Source organism: Oenanthe melanoleuca, chromosome 11 (assembly GCF_029582105.1).
Source record: "Oenanthe melanoleuca isolate GR-GAL-2019-014 chromosome 11, OMel1.0, whole genome shotgun sequence".
Classification (NCBI taxonomy): domain Eukaryota; kingdom Metazoa; phylum Chordata; class Aves; order Passeriformes; family Muscicapidae; genus Oenanthe; species Oenanthe melanoleuca.
The window spans coordinates 10,953,044-10,973,202 of NC_079345.1; the positions used below are offsets into that span (position 1 = coordinate 10,953,044).

The 20,159-nt window shown below is 42.5% G+C and overlaps 1 protein-coding gene across 5 annotated transcripts in view; it reads left to right on the top strand.

Annotated features, from left to right (window-relative positions):
- TOX3 (TOX high mobility group box family member 3) overlaps positions 1-20,159 on the top strand; it is a 97,334-nt gene that overhangs the window by 19,925 nt on the left and 57,250 nt on the right. For 2 of the 5 annotated variants that reach the window (XM_056500914.1, XM_056500915.1), the window contains exon 1: positions 4,918-5,556. The exons of the other annotated variants lie outside the window; for them this stretch is intronic. In XM_056500914.1, coding sequence (XP_056356889.1) covers positions 5,455-5,556 — 102 coding nt within the window. In that variant the 5' untranslated portion in view covers positions 4,918-5,454. Of the gene's footprint in view, positions 1-4,917; positions 5,557-20,159 lie in introns of those variants that run through there. 5 annotated transcript variants of the gene reach the window in all.

Here is a 20,159-nt window from a genome sequence, read left to right on the forward strand (position 1 = left end):
TTGTGATTTTTTTTTTCCCTTGCAACAATCTATACTTGTATTTTGAAATAATTACTTATGTTTTAAAGGAATGACTAAAGTTTTTAAATATTCCTTTGATCTGCAATTCTCTAGTTGTGGCAACTGAGACAATGAGAAGGCAAATGATCATCTGGCAGGCAAGCACTAAACTCCAGCTCCCCCCATTGTTTGGCTTCTCTGATCTGTTGGCTGAAATTCCCTCCTTTACTGCAGGAAATGTAGTCAGTGACTAATAAGTGTTTATTGATCTTTGCTTGAGATACTTGCTAAGAGATGTAGATATCAATGAATATTTGATCTGACTTAATGTTAAGAACAAAAGTATTTTCTTTATGGCCTCACTTATACAGGATATTCATGCATGTGTGATCACTTCTAAACTCGGTCTGACTCTACCACCTGATGGGAACTTCAGTGAGATAAACTCTAATGAATTAATATGCTATTAATTGTACTTTTTCTTAGCCCAAAGTTAGTAGTGTAGTTGTTGCTTTGAAGGGTAAGTCAAAATATTATTGTTTCTCAGCAGCTGTACTTGATAAGTAAAATATAGGTCTAATTCAAAGCCATTGCAGTCAATTAAAGGGACTTTCTATTGATTCAAGGAGGCTTTAGACTCTTTTCTAAACCAGACCTGCTTGGTGCTCTGTCTTTCTTTCCTCCTTCTGTATTCCACCCTTTTTGTTTTGTCCCTTCCATCCTTCACCTGTGCTCTGGGGAGAAGGGACTAAGTCTTAACAGGTGACAGCAGAGATGTTGTCTTCCTCCCTTTTCTCTTCCTCCCAGTTCTTACAGAAGACAAAAGAAACAGTGTAGGAGACTGGAGGAATAGTGGGTCCTAGGATGGTGAATCTTTACCTTTCTATCTCCTTTTTCTGTCTCTTTCTCCCTCTTTCTTCTACCTTCCTCTTCTTAAAGCTGAACCAAAAATTTCCAGTAAGTACCTTGTTGTGTCTGGATGAGTTAAAGTTTGCAAAGTGCTTACTTCATCTGGATGTTTTAAAATTTGCCAAGTACCTTATTCTACTTAAGAGTTCTAAAGTTCGTGGGTAAATGTTGTTATTGACCCCCCAGAGAATCTGGATGTTTCTCCCACACATGTCCCAAGGTAAATTCAGCCACATTCCCTAAACCTGTGGAGAGGGCTGGGGCAATAGATGTGGATCCTGTTGTGGAAGGGAATGTCAGGTCTTTTTAATGCTGACTCTGCATTGTAAAACTGGAGCAGAGAGTTTCAGTCCAGCCTCAGCTCGTTCCATCCCTTCTCCCTCATGTTCCTGCCTCTCCCATGATTGCTGTCTTTGCCAGTGGGAGGGAACTGTGTGGTCTCATGCTGCCTACCTGAGAATTTGGGTGTTAAGAGATCTGGTCTATTTGCTGTTACCTCTGAGGTTCCTTCCTGACCCTGTGGTTTGATGGAATAAATTCCAGTGTCTTTGTTACTGAGCCTCAGATACTATTTCCTTGTTACTGAAGTGACACAGGGTTTGCAAAGGCTGTAAGGATACAAAGTTTGGCACAGGGGGGAAAAAAAAAAAATTGCTAGGCTCATGTGGGAATCAGCCAGGCTTGGAACATTCACATTTACCTGTGCAAGTTGAAAGGTTTCTGGGCAGCAGTGAGAATTTGTGCAGGCACACTTTCAAGTTTGTATATGACTGATTCACTCAATACAATTTCTGTTCTTACATCAGAAAAGCAGTTTGAGTGTTCTTAATGGCTTTTAAAATTGAATTGTGATGATGAGTCAGAAGAAAGTATAGCTGAAGATGGAACAGAGTCACCATTTGTGTGTTGCTTCCTGAATCATAATTGTTGGCATCAGTAGGCATACATTCAAACCTTTATGAAAAAAGGCTTTTCAAAAGTTTCTTTGAAATTGAGTCTACCCAGGACCAGGGAAATTACTGGAGTACTCCACTTATTGTAGATAGGTACTGGCTTTTATTAAACCAGCAGGGAAAAAAAAAGAATACTTACTCAAAATTGCAAATACTTCATACTTCCATCTACTCTGAAAGAAAAAAAAAAAAGTAGAATTTCAAAGCCATACTTTTACTGAAGGACCTTTAAGAGAATGGCTTGAGAGAAGAATTTGTTGGACTCCTTTCAGGCATCATGTACAGAAGGTTATAAATACTTTGGCTCATTTTCCATCTTTAAAGTACTCCTGAGATAAATGCATTGTAATGAAAAACACATAATGACGTCATGTTTATGGATTAAAAGTATAGCAGAGATTACTCAAGTTTACTTATTTAATAAACTACATTGAAGAGGTGTTGAGAAAGAAAAACACACACTTGCCTAATTCTTTAGTTTGTACAATTCTCTCTGGTACAATATCACATAAACCATAATATTTTATTTAAAAAGAAAATTAAATTAGCATATATATCCCAGCTTCACTTCTGTTTTTCTTTAGATCATTTTAGATCACTTATCCATTTCACTGCAGTCATGCTAGTTCTAAATAGACTTACTTTGGGCCCTAGGTAGAGGTGACAAAGGGAGATTATATCCAGGAATTGGATTTTTTTTTTTTTTTTTTTTTTTTTTTTTTTTGTTGAAATATTGAAGTTCTATTTTAGTTTAGTATAAACAAGACAGTATTTCAAAAATTTTCACCAGATAATGCTTTGGGGGTATTTTGCCTAGCTTGAATGTAATTACTTTTTTTTTTTTTTTTTTTTTTCTTTTTCTTTTTTTTTTTTAATGCTGAGTCTGTTTTGATTTTACGTTAAGTTTCTGAGCAGTGATGCCAAAACACAGAGTATTTTGTGTATTACTGTTTTGCCTGTTCTCTTACTTTGAGAAGGAACTCTGTTGGAACAGCAGAATACTTAAGATCATCCCCATTTACATGACCATTATTAGCTCATCTCCTGACGCCGAGTCTCCTAACCCGGGCAGAGGCTGCGGGTCCTCCCCCTGCAGCCTCCGTGCCTGGCCCGCAGCAGGGGCACAGCACAGGTGAGCTGGGCTGGGCTGTGCTGCCAGGCAGGAGCTGTGCCCAGCCACGGCAGGCCATGCACTGCCCATGGATCACACAGGGCTGCAGCCCTGCAGTGCCTGCTTGCAGCGTCACAACAGGACCGAAGCCACACTTGGAATCATTTGCTGTCCACTCCTCACTCATGTAACCTTCCTCTGAATTCAGTGGAAATATATTTTCAGATTTCATTAGAAGTGTAGAGATCCAGAACTAAGCAGTGGGAAATAGCTGTGTTCGTATGGCAGAGGAATCCAGAACATGAGGGCAACGACCTGTTCCTATACCTGAGAATCTGCTTAATCTAACATGTGCACTTGGGTAAAATTCTACTTTTATACTGTCAGCCTCAGTTGAAAGGTGTTTGCTGTGCCTGTACACTACCACTTTTCCATCACTGTGTTGGATAAATGCTCCAATGTGATGTTGCATTCTGAAACAGCTTTGTTGTCTTTTTCTGAACAATTTGTTTCTCTCAGGAGCATAAGTAATTTTTTGCCACAGATATGGGGTGTGCCTGTGTGAATACGCTGTGCTGTATGTGCCTTAACCATTTATTTTCTAGCAACAGAGTACATTTTGGTCTTTTCCCTTTGGTTAAAAACGGTTGCCACAATGAATATGAAATTGGATTAGGTATTTGACAGTGTATGCCTGTTATCTTTGCTATAGAGGCATTTACTCATTCATACACAGTTTTCTAGAAAGTTGAATTCTGAATACTCTATGGAAATACAAATACATATCTGTGCTATGTTTAATTCTGCTCTTAGTGCAAATCACCATGCTAGAGACCTGTGCTTTAAAGTGTGATACTTCAGAATCAATATCCTGAATAAGGGTGATCTGGCATGTCCTTTGCAACCAGGAGCTACTTGTGCCATAACAAATATTGAACATAAGATTTCTAGGAATGGAGTTGGGAAGATATTCCTTTCTACATGATGTAGCTATTGACTTTTACAGTTGGCGCCTGATGTTTTCAGACAGTGAAAAATCATGTCTGGAGATGAAGTACAGGGCACTAAGCTCGTGAGGCAGGCATCAGAAGTGGGACTGAGCTGGGCCCAGGATGTCTGTCCTTCAGAGAAGGTCTTTACTGCTGTCGTACAGTTAAGCCTTGTATACTTCTGTTACCATTGCTATTTTGCAGCTGAATTGAGTAAACTCCATCTGGGGCATTCTTTCAGCTGCATTAGAACTGCCCTAGACCCAAAAGGCAATCCTCTCCCTGTCATGGAAGCCTTGAGTCCAGGGCGTGTTTCCATCCTTCTTCCTTGCGCCTTGTCTGCAGGGCTCAAGTCGTGAGGTTAAATGGCCTTGTGCTGCTTTAGCGTTTTCTCCAAAAGTTCTGGAGCAGATTTTCGGGTCAGCAAAGCTCTGTACAAGGGAGCAGATACGGCTGGGCTGTGCCTACGACTGACAAAACAAATTTGGGTTATTAGCGGGTTGCTTTGATTCATCACCCGGACACTTTGAGAGTGTGAGGAGGTTTCTGTAAGCGAGACAGGCTACTGTGGTTTAAAGTCTTGCTCTTGACAGCACGTTAGAAAAATCTCGTTTCTCCTGCTACCGACCTGACGCAGCAAGGCAGCGGTGTGAATCGATAAAGTGCATTATCCAAAAAAAAGGGCGGAAAACTGGTGGAAGCGGTGAAAGTTACTCACCTGGAACCTTCCGGGAGCGAGGAGAGCCATGGGCAGAGGCGCTGCCGGCCCGCTCCGGGCCGGGCGGGGGGGCGCGGGGCGGGCGGGGCGGGGAGGGGCGCGGGCCGGGAGCGCTGCCAGCGCCGCCGCCGCTCGGCACTGCCGGCACTTGGCCCCGCAGCGCCCGGCCAGCGCAGCCCGCGCGCCGAGCCCGGGCCAGCGCCCCCTCCCCGGAGCGCGGGGCGCCGCGGCCCCGCCGTGCCCCGCTCCCCGGCCCCGCCGCCCTGACGGTCCCCCCGCCTTTGTCGGGCGGGCAGCAGCGCCGGCGGCCGGTCCGTCCGTCCGTCCGTCCGTCCGCGCCTGGCGCGTGGCTCCTTTGTGTACAGCAGCTGCTCCTGAATGCGGAGGCAAAGCCTGTGGCTTGGCACTGAGCTTTTAAAAAACAACAGCCCTCCCTCCTTCCCTCCCTCTCTCCTTCCCTCTCCCCTGCCCTCCCTCCTTCCCTCCCCTCCCCTCCTCCCGCCGAGGTGGACGGGCACCCACCTGGGGTCCGCTGCCCACCTCTCCTCTCATCCTCCTCTCTTCTTCTCCTTGTTTACCTGCACTTTTCCGCCGCCTCTTCCCCGCTGTCCCCGCCGCCCCCCGGCCCTCGCTCGTCCCCGCTCTCGGGCAGGCTCGGCGCCCCGCAGCTCCGCTCCCTCGGCGCTTTGCCCGTGGCCCTACCCCGGGGAAGGCACTTGAAGGTGGATCTATTAAACCTCCCGGCGGCGTCTCCAAGTGGACCAAATCTCCAGCATGGATGTAAGATTTTACCCGGCTGCGGCGGGCAGCGCGCTCCCCGGAGACCCCTCCAACCTGGACTTTGCCCAGTGTTTGGGTTACTACAACTACAACAAGGTGATTATTCCCGCGGGTGTTAATTCCTCGTGCTGCTGCCGGGCCAGCTGCCCGCGGACCGGAGCTGGGGCTCCGTCGGGGCGGGGAGGCTCGGGGCTGGGGGATGCGCGGAGCCGGGCGGGTGCGCCCGCCGCTCTCCGCGGGCCCGGGGGATGCTCGGCCCCGGAAAGTTGCGGTCGGCGGGGCCGGGCGGCTCCTCCTGCCGCGGCCGCGGGGCTCGCCCCGGGGATCTTGCCCTCGGGCCGGTGCCGGGCGGTTCAGAGGGGTGCGAGCGGCAGACAGCCGGGAGGAGCTCGGGAGGAGATCCTGCTCCCCGTGGCCGCGAACAAAGGCGCGTCCCGAGCGCGCAGCGTTCGCGGTGGGCTCGGCACTTGCCGAACTTTCCCCGGGCGGGAGCCGCGGCGGACAGAGCCAGCCCGGTGGGCTCGGAGGGCCCTGCGAGGAGAGGACGGAGCCTCCCTCTGATCTGTTCTCTTGGCTCAGTCCGGCTCTGTTATGGCCAGTTCCTAACTAGAGGATTATCCAAACGGGAGGATTATCTAAAAGTGCATCAGCTGCTGGTACAGGAGGGTAACTAACGCTCCGCTTTGGCGAGGGCTGTCAGAGAAGTTGCAGTACCACTTCTGTCTATTCACACCTCTGCGGCATGTGCAGTGTTTAGAGTAAACCTTAGTCAGAAGCAATAGTCATTTCCTAGTGTCTTACCTTCGTTTACAGAAATATGTTTTAATAATACGGGGATGATTTGTTTCACAAATTACCCAAATCTAGGAAAGGCTAAGTTGAGAATGACACTCTGACTCACGCTATTTTGAAAAAGACTTAGCTGTTTGCACTGTGATGTGTCAATAGCACATTGAGCTATTAGCACTGGGCCCTCACACATGCACATAAAGATCCCTTTCACACTGTGTTTTTCCTGGTGCTATGTTTGTCCAACCTCTGGGGCCTTTTGTGAGGCACTGTATGAGATGCTGGGGAAAAGAAGGGTGCTGCATGAAGCCTGAACTTACTTTAAATCCTGTTTTTTTCAAAAAACCTTTCCAAATGAAGAGATAAACTTTGCTAAAATGCAAAGCTCACTTTCAGAGAGAGAAGTAACGTGGATTCAAACAGATTCAGCAGCTGGACAAAACTTTTTCCTAGAGAAATCGAGTCTGGCTAGATGTCGTGGGTGGACTCCTGTGTCGCTCTGCGGGTGTCCATCGGAGCCGCTGCTGCTGAAGTTTGGCAGGCGGGGTGCGCTGACCGCCCCGCGTCCAGCTGGCCGCGGTGGCCTCCCCGTGTCCGGTGGCCACCCCGTGTCCGGTGGCCTCCCCGTGTCCAGTGGCTGTCCCGTGTCCGTGTATGTCCGTGTCCCACTGTGTCCGTGTCCATGTCTCTGTGTCCGTATCCGTGTCCGTGTGTCTCCGTGTCCGTGTGTCTTCGTGTCCGTGTCCTGTGTCCGGGTGTCTCTGTGTCCGTATCCCTGTGTCCCTCTGCCCGTGTGTCTCTGTGTTCGTATCCCTGTCCGTGTCCCCCTGTGTCTGTGTCTCCGTGTCCGTGTCCCCGTGTCCGTGTGTCCGTCTGTCCGTGTGTCCGTGTCCGCGCAGTGGCGGTGCCAGGGGCGCGCGGCCGGCCCGCGCATGCGCCCGCGCGGGGCGCGCGGCTTTGTTCGCGCGGCGGAGGAGCGCGCAGGGCTGGGAATTGGGGATGGGAACTGGGGATGGGAACTGGGGATGAAATGTCAGCCCCAGCTTTGGGTGCTGCTAAGGACCCCGGGAGCTCTACATTGCGCGGGAAATGTCCGCTGATAAGCCGGCCGATTTTGGAAACTTGTAATGCTTACTGGCAGCCAACATGTTTACTGTAAATTTCACTTGTTCTGTGACTTTCCTGTGTTGTGCGTGGCGTGCATTTAACTCAGGCTCAGATTACTCTAGAGGCTCTTTCTAAATTTTTTTTACGTCCAAATTTTGAATATCTTCTGAATACTGGTAGTTTCTTGTGTCCATTAACTTGGGCTAGTGCACAGTTATATATAACCTTTTAACTGTATTTCCCATAGTTGCACAATGAGAACAGAGAGTGCATTCAGAAGAAGTCAAAAGTAACTAACTTTTGGCCTATTCAGAAACAGATTTCATTTGCTGTACTCCTGAACATAATTTTGGCAAGTACCTCGTAGGCCAGGCTTCCAGTCTGTAGCAGAAAATATTTTAATTAACAGAGTACAGCTCATGATGCTTGTGTTTTATAACAGATACCTTTGTATGCAGGAGGCCTGATCTGGAGCAGGCTGACACACGCAGAATTGTGTTGCTGTTGCTGTGAGCTCTTCATTGGCTGAGCTGGGAAAACAGCAACGTGGTGTACAGGTGTTTCAAGGACAGAAGAAGAATTTGTGAATGAGTTCCTAGAAAGGATGGTCCTAACTGTGTTAATGTAATCTCCTTTTCTGCATTGTTTATAATCTGTGGTTATAGGAGTCATTGTAAAAAGTGGTTTAAAAAAAATTATTCTGATAAAGAGTACATCTTTTTTGCCTCCCTGCCTTCCTTTCCTTGTCTTGTATCCTTTTCCCTGTGTTTCTAAGGAAAATAAATGATTGTTCTGTTAGGTACTGAGATGACCAGAAGGCAACGAAAAAAAGGGCTGAAATATTTACTCTGCTGAAGTAAATGGGAGAACCTTTATTGATTTCACTAAGGACAGTATTTCACCTCAAGTCTTTCTGAAACTCATTTGAGTATCTTGCCCACTCATCCATGCCTGCTTCATTGTTAGGAGCTGAATCCATATTCTCCTTGTGACAGTGACATTGCCTGTGACAACTGCCGGGAAGCAGCGTGCTGGCAAGAGTAAACAGACTGCCTGGCTGTATCTATGTGCAAAAGCAGAAGTATTTATGTGAAAATATTCTCCAGATCATTAAGACATAGAGTTGATGGCATATGGCCTGCCTGTGGAAAATTGTATCTTGCATCATAGTGTCTAAAAATATAAAATATAAAGCCTTTTAGTGCAAATACACCCAGTGAGACAATGCTGCCTTCCACCTGCGTGCTTTGAACAGAATTTCCCAGGACTGTAGGGTTTTTTCCTTCAGTGGGTACAACACAGGCAGGAATGTGACAGACTGACCCATAAACCTCAAGGCAGGACTTGGGATCTCAGGGTGCCCTGTGAGGAAGGGTCAGAGGTGGGAGCAGAACTGCACCCTGAGTGCTGGGGTTGGAACCAGGCATGCTGAGGAGCTGTCCTGGCCCTGACCTGCAGGTAGCCATTGGCTGGATTCCATCCCAACTGCTTTCTAAGAGCAATGTTGTACTTTTGGAATTGGTGCTCAGTACTGGGTAAGAAGACATAAGGGTAAGGGATGTCATCTTGGGTTTTTTGGAGGAGAGTTAGTTGAGTACATGACAGGTGTTTGAAAACTGACTGCAGTGCATGCCTGCCATCACTGTTAGTAGGAGTTTCTAGAAGGTTCATTGGGGTAGCTCTTGGAGAGGTGAACATGGCATGCACATGCCGAGGGCAGAGGTGATTTCTCCAAGGTGACACTGTCGGTCACTGACATAATCAGGGACACAACCAAGGTATTCTGAGATTCAGTCCAGTGGTTTATGCTGAATCTCATTTACTCTAATAGGATTACTTACATGTTTAAAGTAAAGCATGTGCTTAAGTGCTTTGCTGGATCAGGGCCATATTTGATAAGTTTTCAGCCCTGATGTGAGAGTGCATAACTTGACCCTGCATGTGTGTCTGGCTGGTGGTGGTTCAGGATAACAGTGTTCCACTTCTGCTTCATGGAATTGCACAAGTGAAATCATGGTTTGCTTGCTTCTAGAAGAATCCTGCTGCAGTATACTAAAAAAAAAATTCACAAAAAAGGAGCTATAAAAATTACAGAAAGTTGAAAGAGACCAGCTGTTGTAAAACATTCTGCTTCTGTTTTGAGCCCTTTTATGGTTCTGCAGATGGAGAATGATTTTGGACATTCAGTACAGTTGAGTAGCTTTTTCTAAACAAACTTTTTCACTTATTGAGTAAATTATATGTCTTGTACTAAAAATATTTAGGGAACTAGTATTCATCCTGGCATATACTTTTTTTTTTTTTTTCTGGTTGAAGGAACTGTAATTCTTATAATGCCATTTGGAAAAAGTGAAAACTCCAAAACCTAAATACATACAGCTCAGTGCTTGAGTAATCATATTAAATTCCAGAATCCTTACTTCATTATTTAGCTGCCTGCATTTTATAATGTTTATCTCTACTACACAGATTGTCCTTGAAGGATACAAATTTCAAACGTACATACCTTAATTTAGGCACTACCATACATGTGAGATTGTCAGAGCTTGATGTTTTTGACTGAAATATTTTTCATTTTACAAAGGAAGCTCAGGAAGTTTATCTTGTTCTTCCAGAGGTAAAGCAGACAGCAGTAGTTTAGTAGCAGCTAAACTGGGGCTCTAAGTCATTCCTATTAGTGTGTGTTTTGTTGGGAAGAAGTGGATTACAGTTATGCAAATAATTTAAAACTACTCTTCTTGCAAATTTAGTGTGGCTCTATATGCATAGGTTTTCCCCTCCTGCAGCAGATGGTGAGAGACAATGGGTGCATGTATGTTGCTAAGATAGAAAGCTCCATGCTCACTCATCAGCTGCCCTGCAAATGTGCTCGTTTACATCTGGGCTGTGCAGACGGGGCAGCCTCAGCTGCTCTGGGCTGTGCTCCTGTGCATCCCCAGCTCATGGGAGAGGAGGGGCCACAAAGCACCAGGGAGCTCCTCAAAAATAGAGATGTGTAGCAGAAACACAAATACATGTCTTGTTGGAGACAATTTAGGTAGGGGATTGGAAACTTTCTGTTGCAGTATCAACTCAGTAAATGACATTTTCTAGCCAGTATTTTCCACTGATCTTCTGGCTCGTGTGGCAAGTGTGCCACTAACTGCTTCTTTCCCAGAACAGCCAGCCCCTGCCTTGGATATCTCAAAACCTCAGGACTAGGCAACTACTGCTAGGGAATAAAAAAGTTGCCAAAATATTTGTCTGTCCAGTCCAGCACTGAAATTGTTGGTTATATAATTCCTAGTCCCAAGAAGTGAAATGGTCATATGAGTATGTCCACCAGAATGATAATTATAATTTGTATCCTCACCCCAACTTGCATTATGCTGTTGTGCAGGCACAGTCATCCCTGAGGTTTTCTGACATAGCTGAAGAGCTGGTTGTGGAACAGGAAACCCCTGTATGCCACAACTGTGCAAGAGCCTGTGGTGCTCAGAATGAACACCTGTAATGGGGATACTGATTGGATTGTGCAGTGTACAATTTTTCTGTTGCTCAGGTAATGCAGCTCCTGTACTGAATGTACCATTTGTTGGTTAAGAGTTGATTGTGTACAAAATATACTTTATAGAAGTCACTTTTTAGAAATATTTTTTAGATGTTTTCACTACAGTGGGTTACAACCATATCAGCGAGATGCTTACAATAATGTAAAGGAATACATGAAGAGTTTGAATTTAATGCTTAGCAGGTATTTAGAGTACTTGAGGTATCTGTGGAAATCACTAGTGGGTGGAGTTTTTAAAATAGTGATATTTTAGGATGTGTGCACCCTGGACATGGAGACCCACTTTACACCTCTGGCTCTGGAGTGAGAAACATTGACCAAATCCACAGGGATGACAAGAACCTCATTCCCATAGTCCCACCCATAGTACACCATTCACAGACAGGTACCCAGTCCAGCCTAGCCTTATAATGAACTATCACAAATTTATAATAAAATCTGAAATAGAAGCACAGGAAATAGCAGCCTCTATTCTTTGGCAGATACTCGAGAGGAGGCTCTCAGCTGTGTGATCCATTTGTTGCAGTTTTGTGCAGTGTCTGACAAAGCGAGGCCAGTCAAACTGTGACCTGTGGTTTGTGCTGCAGCTTTTATTAAATTTACAGTTAATACATGCCTGTGTATTTGCTGAATTCTGATACTCCTTAAAAACCTTAGTAATGCTATTGAATGATGATGATCAAATTTAAGAGGAGAAGAATTTGTACAGCACTAATCCTACCTTTTTATCTGTAATCACATTTCTACTGCCGTAAAATTGAGTACTGTTATACAGACCTAATGGCAGGGTTGAATTTTCAAATGCTTCACACTTTTATCTGATAGCTGTGTTCTGTACTGCTACCTGTCTGTGTGATGTATTTATAGAGTGCCAGTCACCATAGTATCTTTGTGATGATTGCTACCAAAATTGAGAACTCTGAGGTGAAAATCTAATCAGGACTTTAGATAACAATGTCACACAAGAGCCTTCTGGTCTTTGCCTCTGTGCTCTGTTCAGATGAAGACTTAGATGAGATCCTGCTTGCTGCCACGTTATTTATTATTTATTTTTGTAACAAGATTTCTATTTCACATCTTTTCCACTGCATGTTAGCATGTGTCAAAACAGTCCAAATCCTGTTTTGAATGTATTCTCTCTGTTTATACCTGAAACAATGTGTTGAAAATCACAGGCATGCAGGGCATCTGAAATATTAAAACCAAAAGGGGAGACTGTCATTACACAGCTACTTCTGCCATGGGTACCTTGAATACCCAAACAGATGTTTTCATGAACTTCTTCATTCACTTCATGGTAATGGACAGTTTAGCTGAAAATATTATTTTCATCACATTAAAAATAACTGAGTCTTATGAACAGAGTGCTGGAAGTATGATTGACCAGTGCTGCTGACTGAATTGTGTTAGAAAAGGTGTGCTACTGAAACAAGACTATTTTAGTTTATTATTGAAAATGAAAACTGTGTTAAGCAAACAGTTCATCTAGTTTTCAGTTTGTTTGAACAGTTCATGTTCCATCTCTTGGAATCAGTGTTTGCTGTTTATTCTTGCATGACCAGTTTGCCCAGCAGCCACATTTGGTTGAAAAGCTCCATATCAAGAGGGAAAAGAAAAGCAATCCATTCTCAAAAACTGTAAGATGGAGGTATCCCTTGTATCAAACTGTTTTTTACATCCATAGAAGACCCATTCAGTGTGAGCATCTTTCACTCACTTAGATGTGCATTAGATAAGGCCTGACCTTGGTATTTCATGGGAGAAATTTTTATCAATTCAATGTTTTGTTTTCACTGTTTTAAAGTATAGCCCTTCTTACTGTCTGGGTCACTAGAGCCACATATTTATATAATTCCTGGCCAAAGACCTGTGAGAGCCAAGACTAACATGGAAAAGAGTGGGTTGTGACAAAGGTTAAAAACAAAGGGTGTTCTGGGATGAAATGCCAAAACTTGGACTGGTAACCTCTGAAATAAGGGATCAGAGATCTCAGCTACTGGCTGGGGTGAGAGCTGCAGAGGCAGCAGCATCTCCTCCCTTTCCTCATCTGCTTTACATGTATGTAAGTGATGGATTTGTTAAATCATTATGTTAAAGCAGAACATTTCTTTGAATGTTGAATTTTCTTCCTCTACATTGAATATTCTGAAGAGTTCTCATCAACTGGGCAACCTAACAAAAGGTTGGAAATACATAAAATTACCAGCATGGTAGGATTTGTGGAAAATGAAGTCTACATGCAGATGGTTGAGGTCACTTGAGGTGAGGTGTCTTCATCTCTCCATTTGATTTCCTTAAGAAATTTTGTCAAGAGAAACTCTGCTGCATTTGGCTTTCCTAGTGGTTGTAGTTAGTATTGTAATTCTCTAAACAGTTAATATAAGAGAAATTAGATAGGGACCTAGAATCTAAATAATTTTAGACATCCAAATTAATAAAGTAGGATTTTTTGTTTGTTTTGGGGTGGGGCTTTGCTTGTTTGTTGTTGTTGTTGTTGTTGTGGGATTTTAGTGCATTTTTTGCAAGGAAACAACATGAGCTTTATGAATCATCCTTCCTATCCCAATGGGACAACGCCTGCATTCAAAGTCACTGAATTATATAAAGGTTTGTAGGTTCAGGACGTATTTAAACACCTCAGTATTGATTAACTGTCTAATTTTGATATGAAAATGGTGCTAAAACCATGCAGAAATCAATTGCTGAATGTTGGAGTAGCTTATTTTCAGAGCAGATCATATTTATCTGCTGTTCTTTCTATGCTACTCTCTTTATGGTTGTAAGGCTTATACAAATAGTTGAATTTTTGAGTGGTTTGGAATACTGTATTTCAGTATTTGTTTTTAATAAAACTTTTCTTAATAAGATGCTTTTTTTTTAAACTGTACTTTTATCAGTAAACTGTTTACCGATAGGGGATTTACAGTCCTCTATTTACATTCTTTAAATAAAGAACAATTTTATTAGGCATGGAAAAAGTCATTTTGTTTGCTTTAATAGGTTAATTCTGCTACTTTTTTGAGTTCCTGAAAAGCATGTGGCTGAAATTATGATGATAATAGGTGGTGGCCATGTAAATGTGGGCCTATTTTGCTGTTGATCTGTTGTAGCAAGAATCTTGGTTATTGTGGTTTCCTACCACAACCCAACATGGTTCTTTTTTTCTGCTGTTGTTTTTCTTGATACAGTTTGAAATATGTAGTGTACTTTGCATTTAAAAAAGCCTATTCTGTACATGTGGTAAAAATCCCAGAATTTTATGATGCATTTTCTTCTCTTTCTCACAGCAGAACTTTAAGTAAAAACTGGACTGATCTCAAAACTACACTGGGCAAACCATAGGTGTAAATAGACTGAGGTGCAAACACAAGAGCTTAGTATAGATTTGTACTACATAGCAATCATGAGAGTAAATAATATGTTTATGCCTATGTGACTTTTCTGTTTGTGGTTTGATGAGAGTGTCCAATTGCTGTATTGCAAACGATAAGATTTATAGTTTGTATCAATTTATTTTGTTCTGCCAAATAATTTGCAATTTCAGGATATTGTTAAGTAAAGGGATTTAAAAGATGCTGCTGCTGTCCTCTCCTCCTGACGTTTTTAAAACCTACTTAGAGCTATCTTTATGCTCCCGTGGTGCAGCTGAGACCCAAGGAGAGCATGTGGAGTGGTAAATCAGATGTTATGTCACACGGGGCAGCCAGGCTTCCTAAACAGTGGCTTGCATCACTGCTTCCATGATAGAGATCTACCTGCTGTTTGTGACAGAGCACAAGAGCCTTTGTTTCATTCTCATACCTTCATCTAAGCCTCTTTTAACATAATTGCTCTGTGCTGGGGTCTTGGATGATGCTTGTACGGTGCATTGGGTATTGTATGGCTTCTAGTAAGAGTTGTTTCAAGGATGTGACAAGCCCTCTGTGTGTGCAGTCTCAGTGCTCTTGTTTGTCTCACCTGGGTTTGTTTCCAGCACTCTGACTCAGCTGTCCCTGTGTTGGTGGCTGCAGTGCTCTGCTTCAGTGCCCCCTGCCCTCCCTGTCCTGCCTGATGGAGACAATGGCTGCTTCTGAGATTTTCCCTTTCTGGAATCAGCTCTGTGGGTGCCTTTGCTGTGGCAGGGCTCTTGGAGTGTTTCTGCCTCAGCACATTCCTTGGGTGGCTTTCTCCTCTGCCCTGGCTCTGCTGCCTGCTCTGCCTGGTGCCACATACCAAAAACCTGACATTGTTGGAGCCACCCACAGCTGGGACAGAATCTCAGTGTATGCAGCTCTGAATTAGGTGAAAGACAGGCAGTGTAATCTAGGGCTAAATATGACTCAGAGTGATAAATCAGAGATCATATGAAAGGAAAATATGTTCATTAAATAACTACTCAAGCAGGCAAACAAACAGCCCTTCAGAGTTGTGCACACACAGATGTGTGGAATGTCCAGTGCTTAGAGACCAATCTTGCTCTTCTACCTGTAATTCTTCACAACAAACAGCTAGACAATGGTAGTGTGAGCTTCTGTGTTTATTTTGCCTCAATCTTCAGCTATAGCTTGCCCAGTTTAAGGTAGCAAACTGTTTTTCTAAATTTAGTTGGCAAACAACTTGTGATAGGATAGCAGCCTTTTCCTGCCTTCTCTGCTAGAAAGTGTTTGAGTAGGGATGGGGAAGATTGGCTTTGACTTCTATCAGCACAAATATATTGCTGGTGATAACATATCATAGGAGTATGCTGCCTATCTCCTCTCTTGTAGTCTTGTCTCTAGTAAATAGCAATTTCTCAAAGGAGGTCTCAGAATTTGACCTTCTGTTAATAGTCTGCTGGAGAGTTTACATACCAGGAAAGAATCCTGATTCTTCACTTGATAACATATTAAAGGTTTTTGTTTTTTTTTCTGGTTTTCTTGGGTTTTTTTTTTGTTTTTGTTTTTGTTTTTTTTTTTTTTTTTGTTTGTTGTTTTTTTTTTTTTTCCATAATTTTTTTTTCTTTTGAGGTTTGTGTTGGGTTTTGTAAAGAAAATTGGCAGCTATTGCTTGTAATACATGTAACTAATAAATGTGAAATTGAAAACGTGACTCTTGGAGAGTCACACATTTTTAAAGCTCAGACAATTGTATTGGTCTGTGCCAGTTCTAACACAGTTCCACTGCTTGGAAAATGTGGGTGGGGGCACTTTGCTCCTGCACAGAATACCTAGATTAGGATACAAAGCTCTTCTTTGGAGATCATGGGGCTCCTGATGATGGCTTGTAAGTTTTGGATTGCTAACTGAGTTGCATTATAGTGCACTCTGCATCATATTCTGTGTCATTTGTGTGTTTATGCAGAATTATTTCTACACAGAAGCTTTTAAGGTTATTCCATCATGAGGCATAAGTGAGAGACAGTGATAAAAGCTTGATTCATTATGACTAACTGCAGGTGAACACTGTTGTTATGCCTCATTCTGAGTGTTTCTGTGACTCAAAAAAGACTCCATTAAAATACCATGACGTCAATGGAGTATTTTAAATGCACATGAAAGGATAAAGTCTAGAAATCATAATACTGTAAGTATCTATCCAAATACTTTTAGATAAATATCCATATACTTTTAAATAAAGCATTTTTACATCTTCTGAGTTTCATTTATTCTCTGTGTGGTTGAGACCTGATATCAAGGATACATTTTGCTTTCTGCTCCCCCAGATGTAATCCTTTCTCTTTTAAAATAAATGCAAAAATAAAAGAAGGAACAATATCCATGGAAGAAAGTTATTCTGGACCTTTGGACTCTCGAAATCAGATTGATACTTTGCAGCTACAGTGAGCACAAACACTGCACCACCAATCTGACACACAATTTTAACAGTGAGAAATCACTGATCTTCTTATTTTTAATTTTTTTTTCCTCCCAATTCTTTGTATTTTGCTCATTCTTAGAGTTTTGCTTCATTTTCCACACTTCTGTGGTAGGAAGCAGTCTTTGCATTCTCTGTTGCCAAAGGAAATGGCCATTTGTTGATTTAAAAGGATAGAAAAAGGGATGTGAAACACCTTGGGAGAAAGAGGGAGTAGTGGCTTGGGAACACTGCTAAATATTTACAATTTGAGGATCAAGTGTTTTCAGTCTGAGTTCTTAAACTTCTTTCTTTTGTTGATGAGAAGCAGGAGTAGAAGGGGGTGAAAATACTTGTTATTCCCATTTAAAAATTTTCCCTACATTTTAAAGAACTGATCTTTGCTTCTCATTTGATCAAAAGAAAGAAGCAGGTTCATCTTTGCTTCTCTGTTCAGTTTGTTTATGGCACCCCAGCAAAGGAGCTCCTATCTGCAGCCTTTTCCCCAAAACTCAAGTATCCAGGGATCTTTGAATGCAGAAATAAGAAATAAGATTTTAGATGATGAATCTCAGTATGTATGCTAGAGCAAGGCCAGTTGCTTATTGATCCCAGCTACTGAAGTTTTCCCTGTGAAGCTGGTTTATGTTTATCTTAAAAAAATAATCAATCAGTGAGACAAACAAACTGAATTTCATGTAAGAACTGATTTAAAACATATTCAGCTTTTTCTTTCTCATCCTTACTTTGTAAGAAAATCTTCTGTGGTTTCAAAAGGAAAGGGTGCAATCCTGCTCTTGCACATAGGAATTACTCTCTTTGAACAAGAGAGTTGTATCTGCTTTTGAATTGAGCTTCATAAACTTGCTGGGAAAAATTCAGCTCAGAAGGTGTATTTTGAAAAAGTAGTTTCTTGGGCAGTGAACCATTCATCTCCTAAAAGAATAAAGCCAGTTTTTTTACCTGCTGACAAGACAAAGGAATGAGTGCTGCTGCTGTGTTAGGTGAGGACAGGCTGTGGTGCAGGTGTTAACTCTGGCTGGTGGAAAACACCTCTGCTGCTGCCCCTCATCCCTACCAGGAGCAACACATTGGCCTCACTGGTCTTGTCTCTACTTTTACTAAATAAATGAATGATTGTTATGTTTTCTTGGGCTTATATACCAAACAAAAATGAAGGAAAATTGTGCATTCAGCTGAGAAGGTATAGATAATCTTCGTGTCTGAAGCTTGAAAGAACTGAGAGACAAAATTGCAGGTCTGGCAGAAAAGTTTAGGGTTTTTTTTTAAGTACTGGAGAATTTTTTTTTTCTTAGGAGAAGAAGACATAAGAGACAGTATCTATGGCCTAAAACAGTAATAATGGAAAGAGCAGGGTGAGAGAGAAAACAGTGTTGTTCCAAGCATGGCTGTGTAAACACTGGCCATGAGCTTAGCCTGAGAATGAGAGGAAAGCATTTCTCTCCAGAGGGCTGAGCTGCTGAGGCTGCCGTCACATAGGGAAGGAGCTGGAATCACTTTTAAGGCTCAGGGTTGATGCTAAATGTCATCTGGTTGGGTGAAACACAGGCCTTAGGCTTGGCTGTACTTTTAATCTTTTTTAATGTTCTTTTAGGTTTCATCTTTACATTCCTAAATATGTGATACTGAATTTGTGTTATGAACTCTGTGAGTCAGAGTGAGTCTGTGAGACTCTGGCCAAGGCAACCACAGATGTGCTAGTTATTTACACACTTAATAACCACTTCAGGGTATTGCATAAAACCTAGTAAAGAAAATGCATGTCTGAAATCTAATTATACAGTGGAAAACAATCAGAAATGAAATCAGAAATGAGATTTATAGATGGTGGGTAGATGTGGAGAGGCTATTCAGTTCATCCTTCAGAAGTGGTGAGCTTTTCCTTGGTGGTGATGAGGAGGTAGGGAAAGCATCTGAGATGGTGGAACACTCCACACCTGGAATCTTGACAGTCTCTAGAAGTGTGGTATCAAATCATGAGATAGTTTGTCTTGATGTGGGTGTTTTGCCAGGGCACATCAGGTTCCTCACCTCCATGCTCTGCTAACTGGCAGCTGCCTCAGTTTTTGAGAATATAGTATTCCCAGGAAATATGCTTTGTACTGGATCCTGTGGTGTTCATTTGTATTATATTTTTAATTCAATGTAAAAAAAACCCCAGCATATTTACTTATCTACTCTTTTAGGGAAGTCTCTACTGTCCTCTATTACCATCATTATTATTAACATAATATATTTCTAATTGATGGAATTATTTTTTCCCCCTGTATGCCCTTTTCCAGGCCTGTTACATGATAGAAAAATGTGGACAGTGTGTTTTTTCATTTTAAGCAAAGATTATCTGTTGGCTTCTTGAAATGGTCCTCTGGTTGGAGTATATAAATTGAAACTTCATCCAAGTAATTTTCTTTGAAAAATCAATGAAATAAGGGTAAAGCTGCTGAAGTTGTATGTCAACAAACAGAATCTTGAGAATTCTTCAACTGGAGTGGAATCAGTTTAGTTTAGTTTCAAACAGAGAGGGCCCAGTGTGTGGCACAAAGATCTGGTAGATCACAGATCTCTTTGAAAGCCTCTCATTCACAGCACTGAATGTGACACTGATATTTTTGGAAGTGATTTGGCTGAACTGATTTTGAGTTTCAGACTCAAAAAATCTGTAGATTAATCTCAGAAGTTCAGAAAAATTTAACAATAGTAACTATCTGCTAGTTCTGAGGTTTTAAGAATGAGATGGCTCCTTCTGAACACTGGTAGCCTCATGTTTAGGTAGCTGATTATTTGCATTTGCAGCATGATTTTGTAATTACTGAGCTCTGAAATATACTGCGAAGGTGTGCTGCTTGGTTATAAAGCAGTTTAATTGCAGAAATCTTATTATCAAATTTCATTGCTGCTATTTCTTAATATGTCCCAATACAAGTATATTAATTTTGTGCTATTAAAGTGTGATTAAAAACCAGTATAGATTTTTTTCAAGAGGATTCTAGCTTTGTCTTTTTTTGAAGAGTAGGTTGAAATAGGTGAAAGTTAAACTTTAAAGCAGGTGACTGTAGCTGATGTAAAAGGTTTCTTCAAAACCTCAGTTGTCCAAAGTAATTATTCTTCCTGCTTTGGCTGCTGAGTACTAACAGTGGGACATCATCCCCTGTAGCTGTGGGGAGATGAGGCAGGCTCTGCTCAAGGGTTCATGGTGGGAGGTTGAGTGGTAACAGGGAGAAGCTGAAATGGGAGTTTCACACTGGATGTAAAGAGAAAAAAAATCACTTTGAGGATAACAGAGTGTTGGAAGAGGTTGCCCAAAATCCTTGATGACCTGACTGAAGAAAAGCCCCAAGCAGGAAGTTTCTCAGTTTGGTGTGGTACTTTGAGCAGAGGTCAGTCTGATGTTCCTTCCTAGGACAGCACAAGGTGAGCAGGC